Here is a 20,115-nt window from a genome sequence, read left to right on the forward strand (position 1 = left end):
GATGCGATTTCTGAATGAAGGGACAGATCCTGTCACATCTGATGCACTGTGAGCCGTGACATGTTGCTCCAGCATCCGACCCTATCCTCTCCTGGGGGCATTTTGGGTAATTGCTTTCTCAAATGCAATCTACAGATTGTCCTTCCCCCCCCCCCACCCATCCTTTCCTAAATTCTTAGTAATTTCTCCTGACCTACAACTGAATTCAGAAGTGTGTGTTATAGGCTAATATAACAGGATTTTGTACGCATCAAAGCAACCGTGCTTTACGCCAGTGCTGTGTTATCCACAATCATTTTTAATCTTGCCTCATCCTTTTGGTCGTTTCCTAGACTTTCCCCAAACAGCTAAACCGTTTACTCCACTGTCACGGCTGCCGGCAACTAAGAGGAAAATATAAAGTCACATATCGTGAGACATACAGGCAACTATTTTACAAAAAATAAATCAAACAATCATGCACAACATTTAAAATAAGAAAGATTTCAATGTGTTAAAAAGTAATACTTAAACAGGCTTGAACTAAACATTAGTGTTGCCATGCCAGCTTATCAGAGGCACAATGTTTCGATCTTGGTCTCTCCTTGCGGACCTCAGCAATTAAACAAATTATCTCTCTGTCTCTCTCTGTCTCTCTAGGCTGCTCTGGCCTGTTGATCCATTCAGATTGTAATGCATTCCTCATTGCTGCCCTTGCATCCACATATCACCTGCCAGATCATAGGACAAATTAAACTCTTTTCTGCTGTTTCGGAATGACAATTAGGCTGACTCAGTGGTGTTTCGGCCAAGCAGAGCTGGAGGAGGTCATGGTAAGTGTTAAATTGCTGCTAGGTAAGGTAACTGACTTATTTTATATTGCAAAGATAAACTTAATTAACTTAGGCAAGAAAGGATGATGGTTTCTCTCATATGGAAGCATCTTGTTGTAATCTTTGACCAGTATTTCAGATGCACAGGTGTTATGTTAAATAGTAGAATACAGAATATCTTATAAGAAGAGTGCTCTTCAGAATTTCCTCAAGTAATACAGTATAGGCCTACTGCTGCATGCTGTGTTTTGCCATGCAGCTGCAGCACAAAAAACCCTGCAACAACAGCAAACAAAGAATTATAGTCAGATCCAAAAGCAGATTTTGTGACCTCATTTATCCAGAAGCATTATAAAAGCAAGTATGGCAATTAGGGATGCACCAATAGAGACACAGATAGATGCTGACTGTATTCATTTAATCTAATTTACTAATGAGGACAATACAAATATACAGAGATGGTGATATAATGTAAAGTATCTTTTGCAACACCAGATTGAGGATACAATCAGCAGAATAGATACAATAGACTGTGTATGTGTGAATGATTGTTTATGCACTGATATACAGATAAAAGTTGTATGATTGTAAGTGTATTCAGGCATACATGACAAGTGGATCTGTTCAGTACTTAAGGTGAGTGGAAGTTTGGTGACGAACATGTTACTTTTAGCATTTAAGAATTGAAAAATCCCATGAGGACCCTGTACTTAAACATGCTGTTTGCAATAAAGAGCACACTCCCCAAGGAAGCAGGTTGAGCGCCTTGTTGATTGGTTAAATAGCGGTAGTCCACTCTTACTTAAGAGTCTGAAGAGAAACTGTCCTTGATTCAATATATTGATCATCTTAAGTAGTGAATCAGGGAAAGAACAAATTAGAAGAGGGACAAAGATGGTGCATTTTTTTACACTGATTTATTTCACACAAACGGGCATAACAACGGGCATAACAACGGGCCTAACAACGGGGAGTACAGGGACACAAATTGAAAGGATTTGGAGCCAGTAACGGTTGCTGAGCTTTAATCACTTAAATCCCTGCCATCACTCTGACTCTAATCTTCCATGCAAATAAAGAAGCCTACAGTATAAGAAAGCAGCAGTCCTTCCTCTTGCATGGGAGAAATTGCTTTGCCTCTTTTTCCAGACCATATGTTGATGGTAATACTATACTAATGATGTCTAAATGTTGCTTGGAGAATTCCAACTCCAGCTCATTATACCAGATGCCTGGGGAAGGAAAACTCTTTATACAGACTCAAGATAGAGGTAATTGTGACCTCACTGTGTTTAATGCAATGCAAAGATTTGATATAATGGCTCATATGTTCAGGATTTGTTCAGTGTACTGTACTGTTCAAAGGGCTTATTAGTGCGGGAAAGAAGACCATTTAAAAGCTGCAGGCTCAGCAGGGGAATACTCAACATGCTTCTGGCACTTTTCCTTTTGACTAAATGATCTAATTCAACGCAACCACGTCTGATTTAACAGCTCAAGTTTGTGAGTTTATACAATTACTGGACAAAATTGGTCACATATTTATGTGTTGCATGCCCCAGCCTCATGGAGCTACAGTAGTATGCTGTCAATAACTGAATGTAGTGTAAACTCAACACAATAGCAACCTGGATTTGCGCATTGTTGAAATCAATGGTTCTTACTATCAGCACTAGGCGGGGAATTGATTTTATTTCTAGCAATCACACAGGCTTGTAGCCAATTATTAGTAGAGCAGAAGTGCTGCTCTGATGATTTCCTGAGGTGGAAAAGAGTCACCGTAAAGCCAACATTCCATATCTCTAATCAGTGCAACATCAGACCTTCTGATCCACAAGTATTTTCTTTAAGGAAAAAAAGAAAGTTAGAGTGAGTGTTTATTAAATGTGACTCTTCAACCTAGTAAGCCCTTCAATGCATGTCCAAATAAAAAAATGATCACACTTACAGTAAGTCCTATGTCCCCATAGTAACTCTGACCTTGAAGAAAAAAATGAAGCTTATCACATATGAGAAGAATGTGAAAGGAATAATAACACAGCTCTGGAGCAAAATAAATTATTTAACGGTGAAATATCTTTATTTATGCAATAAAGATGGACTTAGTCCAATAAACACAACATATTGGTCACCAGGGGATCTGTACAAAACAATACACATTGGTCAAAAGGCCAGTGTCTAATACTATTGAGACTAAACATAAGACCACAAAAAAATATATCACTTTTTTTTAAAGAGGCTACAACACAATGTTAGTCAAATAAAAGTTTATACTACTTTATAAGTTATACTTATAGTTAACAAATGGCAAATTATGTCAATACCTAATAGTTAAGTCATGAATGGTAAATACCCATTGAAAACATCTATCAGTACTAGAGGTTTGTTATATTTAATTGAAGACAATAATTGTGTGACGGTTAAATCTCTCAATAAATACAATATTTTTTACCTTGTAGTATATTTTCTTTTTTTCTTTGATATTAGGGTTATTTTGTCAAGATGAACCTGGAATGTATATGATTTCCATAATTCCCACTGAATAAGTGCATTTGTAAGGCAAAGGTGAGAGGTAAAGTCACAATATTAAATAACAATATCAATTATAGCATTCTTAACATTGAAAAATCAGCTCGTTATTAATAATTCAAGTACTGATGTGCATTTACTCAACATTCGGTGGTAGGATTTATGGTAAAGACCATTTATACCAAAGATCACAATTGATTGCCATTAGTTAACAATATCCAATAATTAACATGCAGAGAACAATCATCAATTTAACCATTAGATTATCATTTGCCATTTGCTAAGATTGTTGTACCAAAATGCTGCCCACTCCTCAATGGTATCGTCCTGGCAGTACAATATCAATATGTGTTATAACGACTTTGAAGTTGCTATAACAATTGTGTATACATTAGGGGAAATGATCATATTGATGCTTTTATAACAATGTTTCATTATTAACAATCTTATTCCCAAACAAGAGAAAGTTAAGTATTTCAGTATTGTTTCTATAATATTATATAATTACCAAGTAATGCACTGAAATTACAGGGGTGGCACTAAGGGAAGATAGACATACCTATTAGTAATCAAACAGCTAATTACCGGACCACCTATGGTGTACAGGCGGTGAAATAAAAAGGCAAGACAGCTCTCTGCTGGCTGGCACGTACCACTTCGCTGTGCAGGTTTGCAGTTAAATACATCCGAAAAACTTATCAGCCTTTTCCCCTTTCATAGCAGGTATAACAACCTTGACTAAGTAATCCTCTCACACACTGCTTCAATCCAAATCTATAAAACCTGCTCAGTCCTGAAAAGAACACAAACGGAATTTTAACACTGGCCTCCTTATGTCCTCTGGTTCTGCAGAGAAGTGTGCTGTATGTGTCATAGCTGTCTTTATGTTCACAGTAAATACAACTCTACAACAATTACCTAGACACTCGTACACACACATACTGTAGATTTTGTCTAAAACATGTCGTAAATAATCAACTCGATGTAATGCACTTTGTCATGAAGTAACAGTGAAACGTAATGCTTTGGTCAAAGACATTAAATCATTTAAAATCTCTACACAACATCAAATACAATTTAAGGCAAAAATCAAGAGTAAAGTACAAAAAAAAGGTTCAAAAACATACATTGAAAATATTTATTTTTACAATATTTCCTCATAGAAAAATATGTTTGACTTGCACAGAGTTTTTAACAGGACCACAATAAGACTCATTTCAACCCCCACTAGAAAGCATCAGATATCATCACAAATATATTGGTTCCACTGCAGATGTAGTAAATGGATGCAGAGCCATCCTTGTGGAAATTCGACTGGCATGGGCCGAATTGTACAATGTCCCACAAGCTATTGCAATTACAAACCAGCTAAACTACTGTTGTTAATAATGATATTACACTGCTATTAACAAGTTCTGATCACTTTTTACATCCATCAATCTGTAAACATGTTTTGGTTAAACCAACACTGTCCTACAAACTATCTGAGTTAAATGTTCTATTAGTGATATTAACCAACAGTGCACAATCTTCAGGTAAAACAAATACGATAAAATACAAATACAACTCTTTGTTTTGAAGCAATTACCGCAGCTAAATTGAGAAACCACTTCAATAGTGCAAATGTGACCTCAGCGGCTGAAGACCCGATCAGAGATGGGTGTTGAAATGCCTGTTCTGCCAGACTGGTCAAGGGGACGGTAGGGGGTAGTAAGCCGGCCCCAACGCGAGGGAGAAATCTAACAGTGGGAGTGAAATAGAGGCAGAGGTCAGATCTTTAGGGCTCCAAATCGCAGAGCTGGTGTGCAGCTTGAACCTAAATGTCAGTGTCCAGAGGCCCACACAGGGAGAGTATGTCGAGTATTTACATCAGTGCAGGACCGGAGCCAGTCATCATGAAGTCCTGTCGGCACAGCAATCCCATAATCTGTTGCAAAGTCTCAACAGGTTCAGAGTCATCACCGTCTTCACAGATTTCATCCTCTGAAGCTTGTGTGTGTGTGAATGAATACGTGGTACATTATTTTGATTTGACAATGAGACACATTTTGAGCTCCACACAGACATTTGCAAAACATCCTTGCTGTCCCCTGGCAACTGCTCACGCACAAACATTGAGTGACAATCCACAGAGCAGGTCACAAAAAAGGGCAGAGTGTAGAGGGCCAAGCGTGAGCTGAGCTGCAAGCGATGCCAGCAGAGGATCCAATGTACATGTACAACATGTAGAGGTGACACTGTCAAATAATATAGGACATATTAGTTAAGTCTCATGTTCTGTACGATTAAATCATTTTGATTAGCTTTTGCGTGTTCTGTATTAGCATATTGTTCCGACAGGCTGTCACAGTGACTTGGCTTTAATATTCATAATTGCTCTGACAATATGTCCAACTCTAGAAATAGTCAATTTCAAGCATGGGAGAACATTGCATTGTAGCTCATCAGAACTTCGTTTATCATAATCATGGGCGGATCTACATTCTGTCCTAGAGAGCTGCTTATGATAGCATTCGTTTACACAGGTTGCCAGAAAAATGGCTCATTGTTACTTTTCTCCTGCACTGCTTCCTTCATTAATGATTTCTGTTTTCCTTCTTTATGTTGCGCTCTTAGACCCTACCTTGGTAATAAAATGCTCAGTGACTTAATGTGTAAATGCTTTAATATATAAGGTACATCAAAGAACATTATCTAATGAAGGTGGGCGTTTATTGACTTGGTCAGGAGTCAAGACTAGCAAGCAAATCAATCTGTATTTGCATCAAAGCTACGCGGAGCATCACGCTCTTAGATGGCTTAACAGACGTGAGAGGCTGCAAATGTTCAATAAAATAACAGGTCTTGTTATTCTCTAATGGAAAACAATCAACCACACATTTACATTTTTTACAGGCACTATTAGAATTGTGTTCATTCTGCAAATTTCAATTTGATTATGTGACACATCAAACTGTGCAAATCCAGAAGGGCAAGAAACAGGTGATCACAGGTTGCAAACAAGCAAGTGCAACTAAAATGGAAGTAATAATTGCTTGTTGTACATGATCGAATGACTGCATTTGGTTATGCTAGGATAGTGCAAAGGAATTATTTTTGTAAAGAAGGGTGGCTAAAATAACAAAAATAAGAAAGGTTGTTAGAACCTGTAAAAATTCTTTAAATCTTCCATATTTAAACACAAGATCTCACCTTGGCCCAAGACACTATGACCTCTTTGCTCTCCTCCTCGTCTACCCTCTTGCAATCCTTCCATCTCTTTTTTGACGTCAGGGAGTCGTGTCTCCACGATGTATGGAGGGTCGTCCCCATGGGCCAAGTCCTCCTCCACCTCCCCCTCCTCCCCCATTGTCCTTATCTGACTCCGGCTGGCTCTGAGCACGCTCAGGCTTGGGGTTGGGGGTGCAGGGGGGGTCTGGCTGTTGCACAGACATGGTCCTGCGCAGGTGGGTGCGCTTACACAGGAAGTCAGGCTTCGCTGAGAGACCAAATGAGCCCTTCCTCAGGACCATTCGAACTGAAGGGGATTTCTTGGGTCTGGTTCTGTGCCCAAACTGAAGCGTGGACAGGTGCGCTGCATAGCCCTCGCTCAGGAACTGCATATATACGACCAATCAAAAATGATTGGAAAACCAGAAGGAGAGATTAAAGTAAATGAGAAAGACCAAGAGGAAAACTAAAGACTTTCAAATGAAATAGGAAGAAACTACGACGGAGTATTAGGGCCACACTTAGAAGAAAAAAACCAGAGAGATTTCGAGAATAAAGTCGTAATAATAAGAGAATAAAGTCATAGTTACGAGAATAAAGTCGTAATATTATGAGAATAAAGTCGTAATGTTACGAGAATAAAGTCATAATTACGAGATTAAAGTCATAGTTTCATAAGTGACTTGAGAAGGAGACAACAGGAGCATCCTGCAATAAAATGAGGAATGTGGAGCATCTTGTGAAGCAGTACTTTAGTTTAGGTTTCTCAAATAACGAAATACTTAATCTTTTGGCACATCAGCATCAGATTATCATAAGTATTAGAACTTTGAAAAGGTTGTGCAAGAAACTATGTCTATTATTTCGAAGAACGAACCAAACGGACTTGGAGGGGATTGTCTCCTTTCTGCAGGAGGAAATGGCTGGTTCTGGCCGACTACAAGGGTTGGTTACATCTACGAGCTGTTCAAAGGGGATTTGTTGTTTCACAAGAAACGATGAGACTTGTAATCAAGGCTTTGGATCCAGAAGGAGTCAAACGATAGCCTTGTAGTGGAATCGGAATGAGCTCCCCATTGAAATCAGGACAGCAGAAAGCTTACACATCTTCCGGCGCAGACTGAAAACTCTCTTTCGACTCCACTTCGAGCGATAGAATTACTAACAAAGAACTATTAACAAAGCACTTATATACTAATAAAGGACTGGCTAATCTAAAGCCAGTTGAGTAGCACTTGAAATGTTTTAGCTCTATGAAACCTGATGTACTTATATGATTCTGTTTTCTTCAAGTTTGTATCTTGTTGGTCGATTGCACTTATTGTAAGTCGCTTTGGATAAAAGCGTCAGCTAAATGCAATGTAATGTAATGTAGTCGGCCAGAACCAGCCATTTCCTCCTGCAGAAAGGAGACAATCTCCTCCAAGTCCGCTTCTCAAGTCACTTATGAAACTACGACTTCAATCTCGTAATTATTACTTTATTCTCGTAATGTTACGACTTTATTCTCGTAACTATGACTTTATTCTCGTAATATTACGACTTTATTCTCGTAACTATGACTTTATTCTCGTATTATTATGACTTTATTCTCGAAATCTCTCTGTTTTTTTTCTTCTAAGTGTGGCCCTAATACTCCGTCGTAAGAAACACAACACAATTCTGTAAAAAATGAAGATGTTAAAAGGAGAATGAAATATAAATGTACATACCTGGCACTGATTTTGGTACTTCTTCGAAGGTCTGCCAACAATATAAATTTGTGAGGGACCAAGGCCAAGCATGTTGTAAACAGTGATGTCCTTCATGGAGCCGTAAGCAGAGTTAATCTTAATGTGACACTGGTGACAGAAGGAATTATCAGTCAGAGACAGATGTGTATGGCATTTTGAAATAGCACGACCCAGGGCTACAGCCCTGTTAGCTTGCAAAAGAGTGATGTAAACAGACAGAAATCAAAATCAATTTAGGGCAGAGAACTAAATGTTTTACATGCTTTGTAAGAAAGGTGACGTGCTCAGAACAACGGTTTGTGAACAGTACCTCCTGTACGAGGTTCTTGAGGAAGATGGTCTTTTGCCGCAGGGGATCATGAACTAGGCCTTCAGAGAAGAAGATCATGCCATGGGGAAAATTGTGCTGAGAGAGCCAGGATACCACACGCTGCTTCTGCATATCAGGACGGCCTGTGATGTAGATGATCAGATATCCCAGGTCCTGCCAATGCCTGCATGTGAATACATAACATCAAACAATTCAACGCCTTTACATTTGATCGGCTGTTGCACTATAACAAGAACCACAGGCTTTAATGCAGTAATCGCTGGCATACACATTCACTTCTGAAAGCATATCTTTCTAAACCTTTTTGTCAATCTCTGAAGATGTGAATGTCATGTACACACACACTCACACACACACACACACACACACACACACACACACACACACACACACACACACACACACACACACACACACACACACACTGTTGCTAGTTACCTGACGACATCCACAGCTCCGGGGCGGACCTTGGGGTCACTGCCCATGATTGACACACTAGCAGCAAAAGAGCCATCGATGCTAAAGACCACACACTCCATGCCCCGTGGCAACACAGTCAGGTAGGCCTCTGCACTCGTTTGATCGCCCCTTTGGTATAGAAACAGAAAGAGTGAATGCATTTACTACACATTGTTGTAACTCCCTTCATGGCCTTGGCATCTTCACTCTAGCTGGACAAATACGGGATAATTCAAAAATGCTCTCCTCCATGCTTTGTATGATATGCTTACTTGACAACCATTTTTATTGGATACACTCCTAGGCCCAGCTTCTTGCTCTTGGGTACGGTATATGTGATTCTGCCGCTGCTGTTGGTGACGTCCGTGTCAAAGTGCACCCAGCGACTAGACTGAGGTTGTGTCATTAGCAGGATGTCCACCTAACAGGGCAGGATGAGTCAAGAGGTTGGAGATTAACAAACATTTATACCAATAGATACGTATATCTGGAGTAACCAATCATGTTGCTGAGTTTCACCTTTTCTCCGGTCAGAGTGACCATGTCCAAGGGGCCGTACATGAAGCGACCAACCAGCGTTTGGGGCCCATCCTCGGTCGCAATGACGTCATTCACCCTGTGGTTGGCAGTGACGTTCTGCAGTAAATAAAAAGAAGGAGCACAGAACACAATTCAGAAACAGACAATTCAGAAACAGACATAAGGACAAAGACATTATTGACTGACTGGATTCTGAGTTTTAGAAAAATGTTTCAACATTATGATCCCCAAGTTCAAAGATTAACATCCATTAACACCAATCAAACAAAGATCTTGGTGAGTAATCGATTGACAAAGGGTTGGAGATGATTCAAAAATCAATCCGCAATCAATCAGCAAATGTTTGGCAATCAATCACTACAACACGTGGCGTGTGTTGTAGAGTGTTTCCGCTGAAATGCCAAATGCCTCTGAGGTAAGGCCTTCCAGGGATTTGTTATTGGAGTAGAGGCTGAGATGATATTCTGTTGACTTGAAAATGCACTGCAGTTTATTGACAGCACTCGCTAAAAACCTAAGTGAGCATCTTCCAATAAAGATATGCTGATGAGATCAAACATGTTGTGCTTGTATTTTACTGTTTCACCACATTGGCTAATGATAATTGATTGAATGGATGTGACATCGACCAAGGAAGTTAAACATTTCCAGCTGTTACCAGCATGAGGTTCTACTTACTGATTCACTGATAGCTAGCACGCAGATTAAGCAAACCATATATGCACATACCTGGACACACAAACAAAATACAAAAAGAATCATAGCTACTGTGTGACGTGAGGAGTCCTTACAGTTTTCCCTGACACAATTCACTCCGTGTGGTCATACAGGAAATCTACATGCACCTCAGTATTACCATCCACTCACAAACAGGGTAAGAAGCAACATCCAACCTAGTGGTCCCTCTGCAGCTGTGACAAACTCCTTCTTACCAAGTCAAGGAAGATCACAAATAGAAGCCAAGTCTCATTGAATAGTATCACTCTGAATGAGATGGGCAGGCTGTGCCCAGATTGAATCAGCACGCAACATCTCTCATTTTCCACATTCTGAATCAAATACAGTAAAAGGCAACTTGTTCAGAGCTGCTTTTCTTTGAGCTCTTACATAAGAAACATGTCACTGTGCCAAGATGACACTGAGAAAGACCTTCACACACTCAGATACAGAAATGTTTCCATGTCAATCTGGCAATATCATTCTGATTCTGTCTTTTGAAGAAGGCAGATCAAATGAAAACTCTTTGAAGTGTTATGAGATCGTGATTGTTCCTCTCTGCAGGGCCCAGAAGCATCAAGTATTTGTGTACATCTACATGCTTCAAGGTGAAAGATTGGGAGTTTTTAAATAAATTCAGATCACAGACCACTCACACAGTCCATAATACCACAACCTCGGCAGTGAGAGAGAACTCTATTTTTGATATAAATGAATGCAAGGCAGTTGTGGCAGAATAACAGTAGCTGCTGTTCGGCTCTGAGTGGTGGGTGTGATTCTTAGAACGAGAGGCACCTAAGGGAACAAAACAATTCCGGCTGTGTAAAGTGCTTTGTTCAATTATTCATGAATTCTTCCACGTAAAGTTTCAATATGAGCTTTTAAAAGTTAAATGAGCAGCCATAAATGTCATATTTCCGTTAGCAGAGAAAACTGGGTCAAAAGTGTATTCATAAAGATCAAAAAGCCAAATAATTAATTACCCTTAGTTTGACATGTGTCCTCCTTCTGAGCCATTTTTCTCGTGGGCTGGAGGGAGAGAATGAAGTGGAGCCCAAACTGTCCGCTTCCTGGGTCTTCAAGGAGTCACATCGCATGAGCTGTCAATAAACACATGCGTATATCAGAGCAGCAGGGATAGAAGACATATTCATATTTGTATTTTTACCAGACAGCAATGCCCTGTAAAAAGCTAACTTTTGAATAGAAAATATTTTACTCAAGGTGGTGTAAAAAAGTAACAACATCAAAATAGACATCAGTACTGATAGTTGAAGTTCTCATTTTGCAGAATAATGTATATTGATGATTATAATTATTAATGAATTAAGGTGTTGATCAGTTTAATTTTAAAGCTTGTGAAAGTATTTACATTGCATAATTTTGTATCTAGATTTTTTACGAATGATCTGAATCTGACAAGTAACTTATGATGTTACATAAATGTGGTTAAGCAAAAGTGTACAATATCTGCATCTCAGATGTAGTACAATTCAACTCAAGCAAACTACAAGTATCTACACATTTTACTTTAGTTTACTACTGGAGGGATATATTTAGTAATTTCTCAACTGAAGAATAACCGTTCACACATCAAATCACATCGTTCAGTTCAGCACACAGATCAGTTTTCTTTCTAATAGTAATAACCCAGTCTCATGTCAGTACTTTTTCCGTAAGATTTATAACATGGACGTTTTACCAAATGAAGTCTTGGTACAAAACCTGGAATTATGTTTCAGATCATCAATCACATCAAATGGGAACCTTTTACGTCAAGAGCAACACTGGCACAGATGAAGGACTGAAGGGGGATTTGGAGTACTTGAATAAAATGACTCTACTTGAAAGAAGCCATGCATATCAGTCCCCACTCTTAGACATAGAGAGGATATTTGTTTCATATCATTGGAAGACATTCTCTCACATACTGAGTTTGAACTGTCAGAACAGTACATAATTTAGCTTCAAAAAATGATGTTCCATGCAGCCCTTAAACTCCAAAATGATTATTTAATATGAAGCAGCATCAAGTGGAGCTGCCAACCGCTGAACCAAAATAATGATCTGGCTTTATTAGCTTCCTAATGGCGACAATAACGCTTATTTTATTCTTATAAGTGTTTTGTATTCCTGTCACTAGTCTCACACTCTGCTAGAGCAGATATTGCTCCTCTGCTTTCATATAATCGAGATCAAAGCCAACGTTCGAAAGGGCTGTTATCAGACATGATCATAGGCGGCGCGTGAGGCTCAGGTTTGGGAAGGCTAAATAACTTTTTTTACCTGACGCTGCCCGCCACCGGCGTCTATAGAAAAGAGCTAAACTCAGTGAAAGCACCGCCTGCTGACCAATCAGAGCTCAGTGTGCGGAGTTTAAATCAAGTCATATTACAGGATAAAGGAAATACAGTTTAAACTGCCGTATGCAGAGAAGACGCCGACGTGTCGCACTTATCATTCATATCACATCATCAATCAGATCATCGATCATATAATATCATAATATATCATAGCCTATGTCCTTATCTGATTCAGCTTCTTGAGCCGTATCTGACCGTGCAACACTTACAGTGTCACATACTGTATGCAGAAGTATTATTTTAAGCAACACATTAAGTTGACGAAACACTCAACTCAAATGTAATTAAAGTCAGATCCACTCGTGTCTTAGATGGGAGAGTGATATCATAAACCTATTGTACGCTTTCAAACACTCGGTAGTTTATTTGTTTTTTAACCAGTTGTTCTGTATTCACCTTGCAGCAACTATGTGGCTTGTATCCTGGATTATATGTTTAAGTCATGGATGTTTAAAGTTCATATTTGTCTAATATTAGTTTACTTTTCATTAATGAAGTATGACGCTGCAGTGTAATGCTGTAACACAGTACACTTTGTCCCTGTTTGTGATTGGTCAAATGTTTCTAACCCCACCCCTTTCACGTGAATGCGCTCTCAGCTGGTGAGAGAAACCCTAGAGCTTTCTCAATACTCAAATTTCCCCTCCTCGACTCCTATCCTCGACTCCCCTCCTCGAGACTTGGTGCCGCCCACAGGAGATGCGAGCGGAGGACTGAGGAGGGGAACCGAGGAGAGAGGAGTGGAAGCAGCAAGCGGTTAGAGAAATGAGAATTGTGTGCAATTATTTTGTATTTTTCCCCTTCGATTCGTAGAAACAAATATTTTTTCGGAGTAAAGACACTACACTACCCAGAATCCCCAGCTATCGTTTGGACTACACCATGTGCTCTGTTTGACAAACCCCGTGATAGTCCTCAAGCTCTGTGATTGGAGAGTGTGCTCCGAGGGTTACGCCGAGCCTCGAACAGCACTTGAAATGGGATGGAACCACGGCAGACTGTCCAAAACTGGATTTGAACGGGTCCACCGCGTCCCCCCCTCCCCCACCCCGTCCCCAGAACTACACATGCTGGCTATTGTGTTTCGCAACATGTTCTCTATCTATGGCACGTCTCTACTGGGAGTTGTAGTTTTAAAAGACGTTTTCGTATTTCCCATAATAAGAAGTCTCCAGTATTAAACTGTGTACATCCCTGGAGGTTTAGGGGATAGGAAACACTCACATTTAAAACATATAATTAATAAATGGGTGAAAATTGCTTGTGCCCATAATGGGCAGCATTAATAATCACTTTACTGCTTTTTGCACTCCTGGTTAGAAGCTAAACTGCATTTCATTGTCTCAGTACCTGTAATATGTGCAATAACAATAAAGTTAAATCTAATCTTGAGCAGAAGAAGAACAAGCCGACTCCGAGCTGTCCGACTTCAGGCGAGCTTATTGAGACCTCCCCCGGCTGCGATCGGCTATTCTCGTCTACTTTCGAGGCGAGCCGCAGCTCGTCTCAAACAAGCCTATTATTAACCAGCATCGTAGAACCGCTTAGCGAGATCTCGTTTGTTAGGGTTAGTTAAGATAACTCAAACATATCAAGGATATGTTGAACTGGCTTCGTAGTAGGCCTACAGGGCACAGGTGGCTGCATAGCAGCGCTAATGTCAAAGACACAAACATTATACATTATATTTTTATTTTACCAGGATGCTGTGACAGAAATATTTGGGAAGGCTTAGCCTTCCCTAGCCTACAGTACCCGCCGCCCCTGGACATGATGTGATACACCGGTCCTATTTATTTATTCTTTTTGGCCTGCTCCATGTTAGTTTCTGAGGATAATGGCAGCTATACACACATGGTGGATGTAACACTATAACTACTCAGCTGAGACAACACGTGCAGACCTTTAAAATACTAACCAGCCATAGAAGAGTTGGAACTTCTTAACGTCTGAATTTTGCTAATTCTAGTCATGCCAGTATACATAAACCAGCATAAACCTCCTAATCCTGGTAAGATTTGTTCAGATTTCAGTCCTAAAATCAAACATTTATGAAAAAAATAGCTCCCTCTGCTATGAGGCTCAGCTGTGAAGTGTGAGATGAATCCTAAACATCTTTGCACTAGATAAAGTATGCAGACCTCTTGATAATGATCCTTTCCTTTCATTTTGTGGACCACTGCACAATCCTCACGATCTTTAACATGATTTATCTAGGCTAAAATGGGCGAGGTAAAATGGGCATTTATCATGAAGTGTGTTCTTTACTGTAGATACACATTTCATGACTCATGGAAAGTAGCTCAACTTATGGTGTTCTTTCTTCAAACAGAATTCACACATTAATTGTTCAATTGTTATGGTACATTTCTTTATATATTGTGTATTTTGTAGGTTTGTTGATAAAATGACCAACTCGTGGCCAGACTTTTAGTTAATACATGTGGTTTGTTATCTGTATGGAAGGAGATGATGATGTAATGACATCAGGACCTGATTACCTGCTGCTCTCATTTTGCTTTAACAATGTCATAGAAGTAAAAAAAAAACTAAAAAAACCTGAGGATGCGGACTTACACTTAAAAAAATGTGCAAACTAAATACTGAGACAATCATTTTTCTCAATCTGTCAGAAAACAATAGCTGTCAACTAGGTTTTCCCACCTGCCGAAGAACAAAGGCTGCTACGTCAGTGGACTCCCAGTAGGAGGCATGAAAAAGGTGAGGCAGAGCCACCGTTGGGAAGGCGGTCAGCACATCCGGGCAGTACAGAGCATAATCCAGTCTCTTGGAGCCCCACCAGCTACTGGAAACTGAGACACACACACACAAACACAAACATGTGAAAATATGAGGTCAATTTAAGAGCTGTGGAACCTCATGAACCTGAATAAAGGAGACAAGCCAGTGAAGCTTCTTCTCTCTCCCCCCCACTCACTGTTAGTGATGGTGTTTCCCAGCTGGCCCATGAAGCAAATCGACATTTCACTTTCCACACTGGTCACGCTAGCTCTACGACCTCCCTCTTCTACTCCTCCTTCAGGCTTTGTCTCAGAGGACGTCTGTGAAGCTGGACCTCCAAGAGTTTTTCCACCTTCCAAAAACACATTTGGATGGCTTTGGATACTCTCCGCTAGGGAGGGTGAGAAGAGGAGAGAAAAGGACAAACAGAAAGGAGGATAAAGAAATGCTTTGATCATATAACAATTGACTGGCTTCAAATCGGGTCTTTAAATCAATGCTGTTGTTTTGCCTAATAATATGCTATGTATTGACTTGCTTTGTTCTTTATCAGGGAAAAAGACAAGCACCATCAATGATGATCAAAACGTCGGGTTACGTATTGTAACCCTTGTTATATTAGCACAGGCGGAGCCCTCTACTGGACTCTATGGGTACTACCTTATCATGCAAGCATTCACCTACTGAGATTTCTATGGACGTAGCCGGCCCCGGGGCGGGCCTACCTGAATGCGTGCGCATCTCACTTCCGTATAAAAGGAGGCCTCGCCTCCTGACCATCATCCTACACCACTCTTCAGCGAGCGGTATAGGACAGACAGTGCCTCCAAGGTAGAGGGCTACGCCTGTGCTAATATAACAAGGGTTACAATACGTAACCCAACGTTATATCTCTCACAGGCTCCGCCCTCTACTGGACTCTATGGGTACAGTGGGCGGAGCCCCGATGTATGCACGCACTGTCGTCCAGCACACCGTTCCACCTCACTGTCCCTGACCGGCTTTAGCAGCCACTGCGCCTCACTCACCTCTCCCTCGGTTGTAACCGTGGAGAAGTCTGGGCTGCGGCCGATAGAGCTCACCCTGACGCGCTTGCCTCGCGAAAAAACTTGTGCTCGAAAAAAACAGTGCTGAGGGCTCCCCTGCATCCACCTATAGGCAGACAGGGAAACAATCCCCAGCCCTGTATGGGTTCACTATGCACTCTCCCTCCTGAGTCCCTAAAGAGCACGGGGAGAATGCAAGTGCCCCCTATGTCCCCACACTCAAACACTGACCCCGTGCAGAGTGTGTAGGGACTATAGTATGGAGGGCTCTCCCCCTCCTGCCCCCAGGCAGGCGAGGGGAGCCCTCCAGCCCTGAAAAGGGCCCAGAGCACCCCACGTCCCCCGCGACCCTCCAGGGGTCCGGAGAAACGTAAGGGCATTTTACGCCCGGGGAGAGGGTCAGATGCCCACTGACCAACAGCCCCCCCCCCCCCTCCTCACCAGTCCTGTGTTGCCCCAGCAAGCACAGACGTTGAGAAAGAGCCAGACATATCCAAGAGATAACACTTTATGAAGGGGCCTGGCGTTGACCAAGACGCCGCCGTGCATATATCCTCCACACTCGCACCGTTGAATAAGGCTGTTGATGCAGCCACAGCTCGTGTGGAGTGCGCACGGACCCCCGTGGGACAGGCTCTCCCTGCCTGCTCGTAGGCATGTGCAATGCCTTCGCAAAGCCAGCCTGCCAGGCGTTTCTTGGACAGAGCTTTTCCAGTCACCCCGCCCCCGAAGCACAAAAACAGCTGTTCAGTGCGTCTCAGGGTAGCTGTGCGCTCTACATAACATGCTAACGCGCGCACCGGGCAGAGGAGGTGTAATTTAGCTTCCCTGGCCCCACCATGGGGTGGAAGACTAAATCCCCCAAACTGAATAACCCTCGACCTGAACGCACTCCTTAGGTTCTTGGGCACAAAGGAGGGGTTCGGTCTGAGTGTCGCGCCGCTCCGGTCACCCCGAATCAGTAAACAGCTCGGGTGCACCGACAGAGCGGTTAACTCGGACACTCTTTTGGCTGACGTTAAGGCAAGTAGCAATGCTGTCTTCCACGACAGGAGGAGGGAGGAGAGCTCCAGAGGCTCAAATGGTTCTGTGACCAAAGCCTCGAGCACCAGCGGCAGGTCCCACTGTGGGGTGGAGGCGCGCACTACTGGGCGCAGCCTCCTGACCCCCTGTAAAAACCGCAACATCAGTGGATGAGAAAAGGCTGACCGGCCGTTGAATCCCTCATGACAGGACGAGATGGCTGCTGCATACACTTTTATAGTAGAATGAGCAAGTCCTCTGTCCACCAATAACTGTAAGAAGGACAAAATAGAGCCTAACTCACAAAATAGGGGCTCTATTTTCCGCTCCTCACACCATCGCTGGAATCCCAGCCACTTTGGCCTGTAACAGGCTGTGGTGGATCCAGCTCTAGCTGCCTGGACAGACTGAATAACACTATCAGACAATCCACCCTGTCTCAGCCTGTCCCTCTCAGGAGCCAAGCCTGGAGAGGACGGCCTAGAGTGGGTAACGCCCCGATTGCACCTGCCTCTTGAGACATCGCCCCCCAGAACTGGGTAATCGCCCAAGGCTGGCCCACCTTCATCTGTGTCATCTCTGAGTACCACGGCGCCCCGACGCGATCCGGTGCTACCAGGATGACTGCCAAACGTTCTCGCCTTACTCTCCCCAGGAGAGGGAGAATGAGACGCAATGGTGGAAAGGCGTAGAGCAGCTTCCTTGGCCATGGCTCGTGTGCAAACGCGTCCACCCCCAAAGGTGGGTCGTCGCTCAGGGCCATGGAAAACCACAGGGCACAGTGGCTGTTGCGCCGGCTGGCGAACAGATCCACTTCCGCTCTCCCGAACTGGGCCCAGATCTGCTTCACCACCTCTGGGTGAAGCACCCACTCACCTGGCAGGGGGCCGCCCCTCGACATGAGGTCGGCTCCCCTGTTCTCCAGTCCCGGGATATGGAGGGCTCTCAGAGATAACACCACCTCTGATGCCCATAACCACAGCCTCTCCGCTGTGGCCAACAAGGCGGCAGAGCGCCCTGCCTGTTGATATAAGCCACTGTGGTGCTGTTGTCGCTCCTGACCAATACATGTCTCCCTTGAATTAGGGGCATGAAATGCTGGACTAACACTACCGCCCGTAGCTCTAGGAGGTTGCTGTGTCGTGTTTCCGTTAGAGACCAGCGCCCACCTATAGCCCTCTTCAGGCAGGTCCCTCCCCATCCTGTTCTGGATGCGTCCGTGAACACTGTGATGTAGGAGGTTACCCGCCCCAGTGGAGACCCCCTCCGGAGGCGCCCGGGAGACCCCCAGAACCGGAGGTTGCCCTCCACTGAGGGGTTTGTGCCTCTTGGGATCCAAACGCAGGCTGGAGAACCACCTCTGCAGGCGGCGCATATGCAGTAACCCCAACGGGACCACAACGTGAGCAGCCGCCATGAGACCCAGAGTCTGCATGACAGTTAAAGCTGTCACTGTCGCCCCCTGTCACAGCATGTGAACCGCCCGGAGAAGGGACGCACATCTGCTCTCTGACAGGGTGGCGCGTAGCGCGCCTGCATCGAGCACCACACCCAAATACAACGCCTGTTGGTGAGGTATGGGGGTGCTCTTTTTCCAGTTGATTGCAAAGCCTAATTTGGTTAGGTGTGTGATCAACTGTGCTGTGCAAAACATTGCCTGTTCCGGGACCCAGCCATGACTATGAGGTCGTCTATGTAAAAGAAAACTCTCATGCCATGGGTGCGCAGCGGTTGAAGCGCTGTGGCCACACATTTGCTGAATGTGCGTGGGGATAGGGAGTAGCCGAACGGGAGTCTGTTGTACTCGTAGGCCAGTGATCACCAACTGGCGGCCCGCGGGCCACATCCGGCCCGCCAGACATTCTCATCCGGCCCGCACGACGGGGGTGACTGTGGCGTTGGCGGAGTGGTTACTGCATTCGCCTCCCACCCATTTTTTTTTTTTACAACGTCTCGTGAGTAAGGTGCAGTACCGGAGTCCAACAGAGAGGCAGCAGCTGCGGGTCAGTAGACTGCGTACTGCGAAACCTTCCCTGCCTTGAACAAGAAGTGATCCTTCGTTGTGAAGAGTCTGGTTAATGCGGTCCGCACCACAGCAGTAGCCCCGCTGCGACAGAGTCCAACAGAGAGGCAGGAGCTGCGGGACAGTAGCCTAGAAGCAGGGTTGGGTTGTAACGGAATACATGTAACGGCGTTACGTAATCAGAATACAAAAATCAAGTAGGCTAACTGTATTCAGCTGGCGTTACATTTGAAAAACGAGTAATCTGATTACAGTTACTTTCGTAAACCTGAAGTGAATACATTTTGGAATACTTATTGGAGTTATTGGTGGAAAAGTCTCCTCACAAAATGTAATATTCATTACCGGCAGAACTGTGTGCACACTGCACAGCGCTGCAGCATGTCTGTGAGCGAGAGAGATGCAGCGTCACACACACACACACACACACACACACACACACACACACACACACACACACACACACACATTTGAATACTTTATTTGGTTCCACAAATTATATTACATAAGACAGGGAATCAAATATATCGGGGCTAAGCAGCACAGAACACTTAGGGGAACACATAGCATCTCCTTCTCCACACGGC

General features: G+C 43.1%; 1 protein-coding gene across 5 annotated transcripts in view; it reads right to left on the reverse strand.

The window, feature by feature from the left end:
- Positions 1 to 2,868: 2,868 nt before the first annotated feature.
- pitpnm3 (PITPNM family member 3) overlaps positions 2,869 to 20,115 on the reverse strand; it is a 111,572-nt gene continuing 94,325 nt past the window's right edge. For 3 of the 5 annotated variants that reach the window (XM_034207034.1, XM_034207033.1, XM_034207031.1), the window contains exons 11-19: positions 15,633 to 15,827; positions 15,359 to 15,507; positions 11,315 to 11,431; positions 9,594 to 9,710; positions 9,347 to 9,495; positions 9,054 to 9,203; positions 8,595 to 8,778; positions 8,264 to 8,392; positions 2,869 to 6,937 (exon numbers count right to left, since the gene is read on the reverse strand). In XM_034207034.1, coding sequence (XP_034062925.1) covers positions 6,611 to 6,937; positions 8,264 to 8,392; positions 8,595 to 8,778; positions 9,054 to 9,203; positions 9,347 to 9,495; positions 9,594 to 9,710; positions 11,315 to 11,431; positions 15,359 to 15,507; positions 15,633 to 15,827 — 1,517 coding nt within the window. In that variant the 3' untranslated portion in view covers positions 2,869 to 6,610. The remainder of the gene's footprint in view (positions 6,938 to 8,263; positions 8,393 to 8,594; positions 8,779 to 9,053; positions 9,204 to 9,346; positions 9,496 to 9,593; positions 9,711 to 11,314; positions 11,432 to 15,358; positions 15,508 to 15,632; positions 15,828 to 20,115) is intronic. The other 2 variants (XR_004568166.1, XR_004568165.1) reach the window with 2 other exon arrangements.

This window comes from Gymnodraco acuticeps, unplaced genomic scaffold, assembly GCF_902827175.1.
Source record: "Gymnodraco acuticeps unplaced genomic scaffold, fGymAcu1.1, whole genome shotgun sequence".
NCBI lineage: Eukaryota > Metazoa > Chordata > Actinopteri > Perciformes > Bathydraconidae > Gymnodraco > Gymnodraco acuticeps.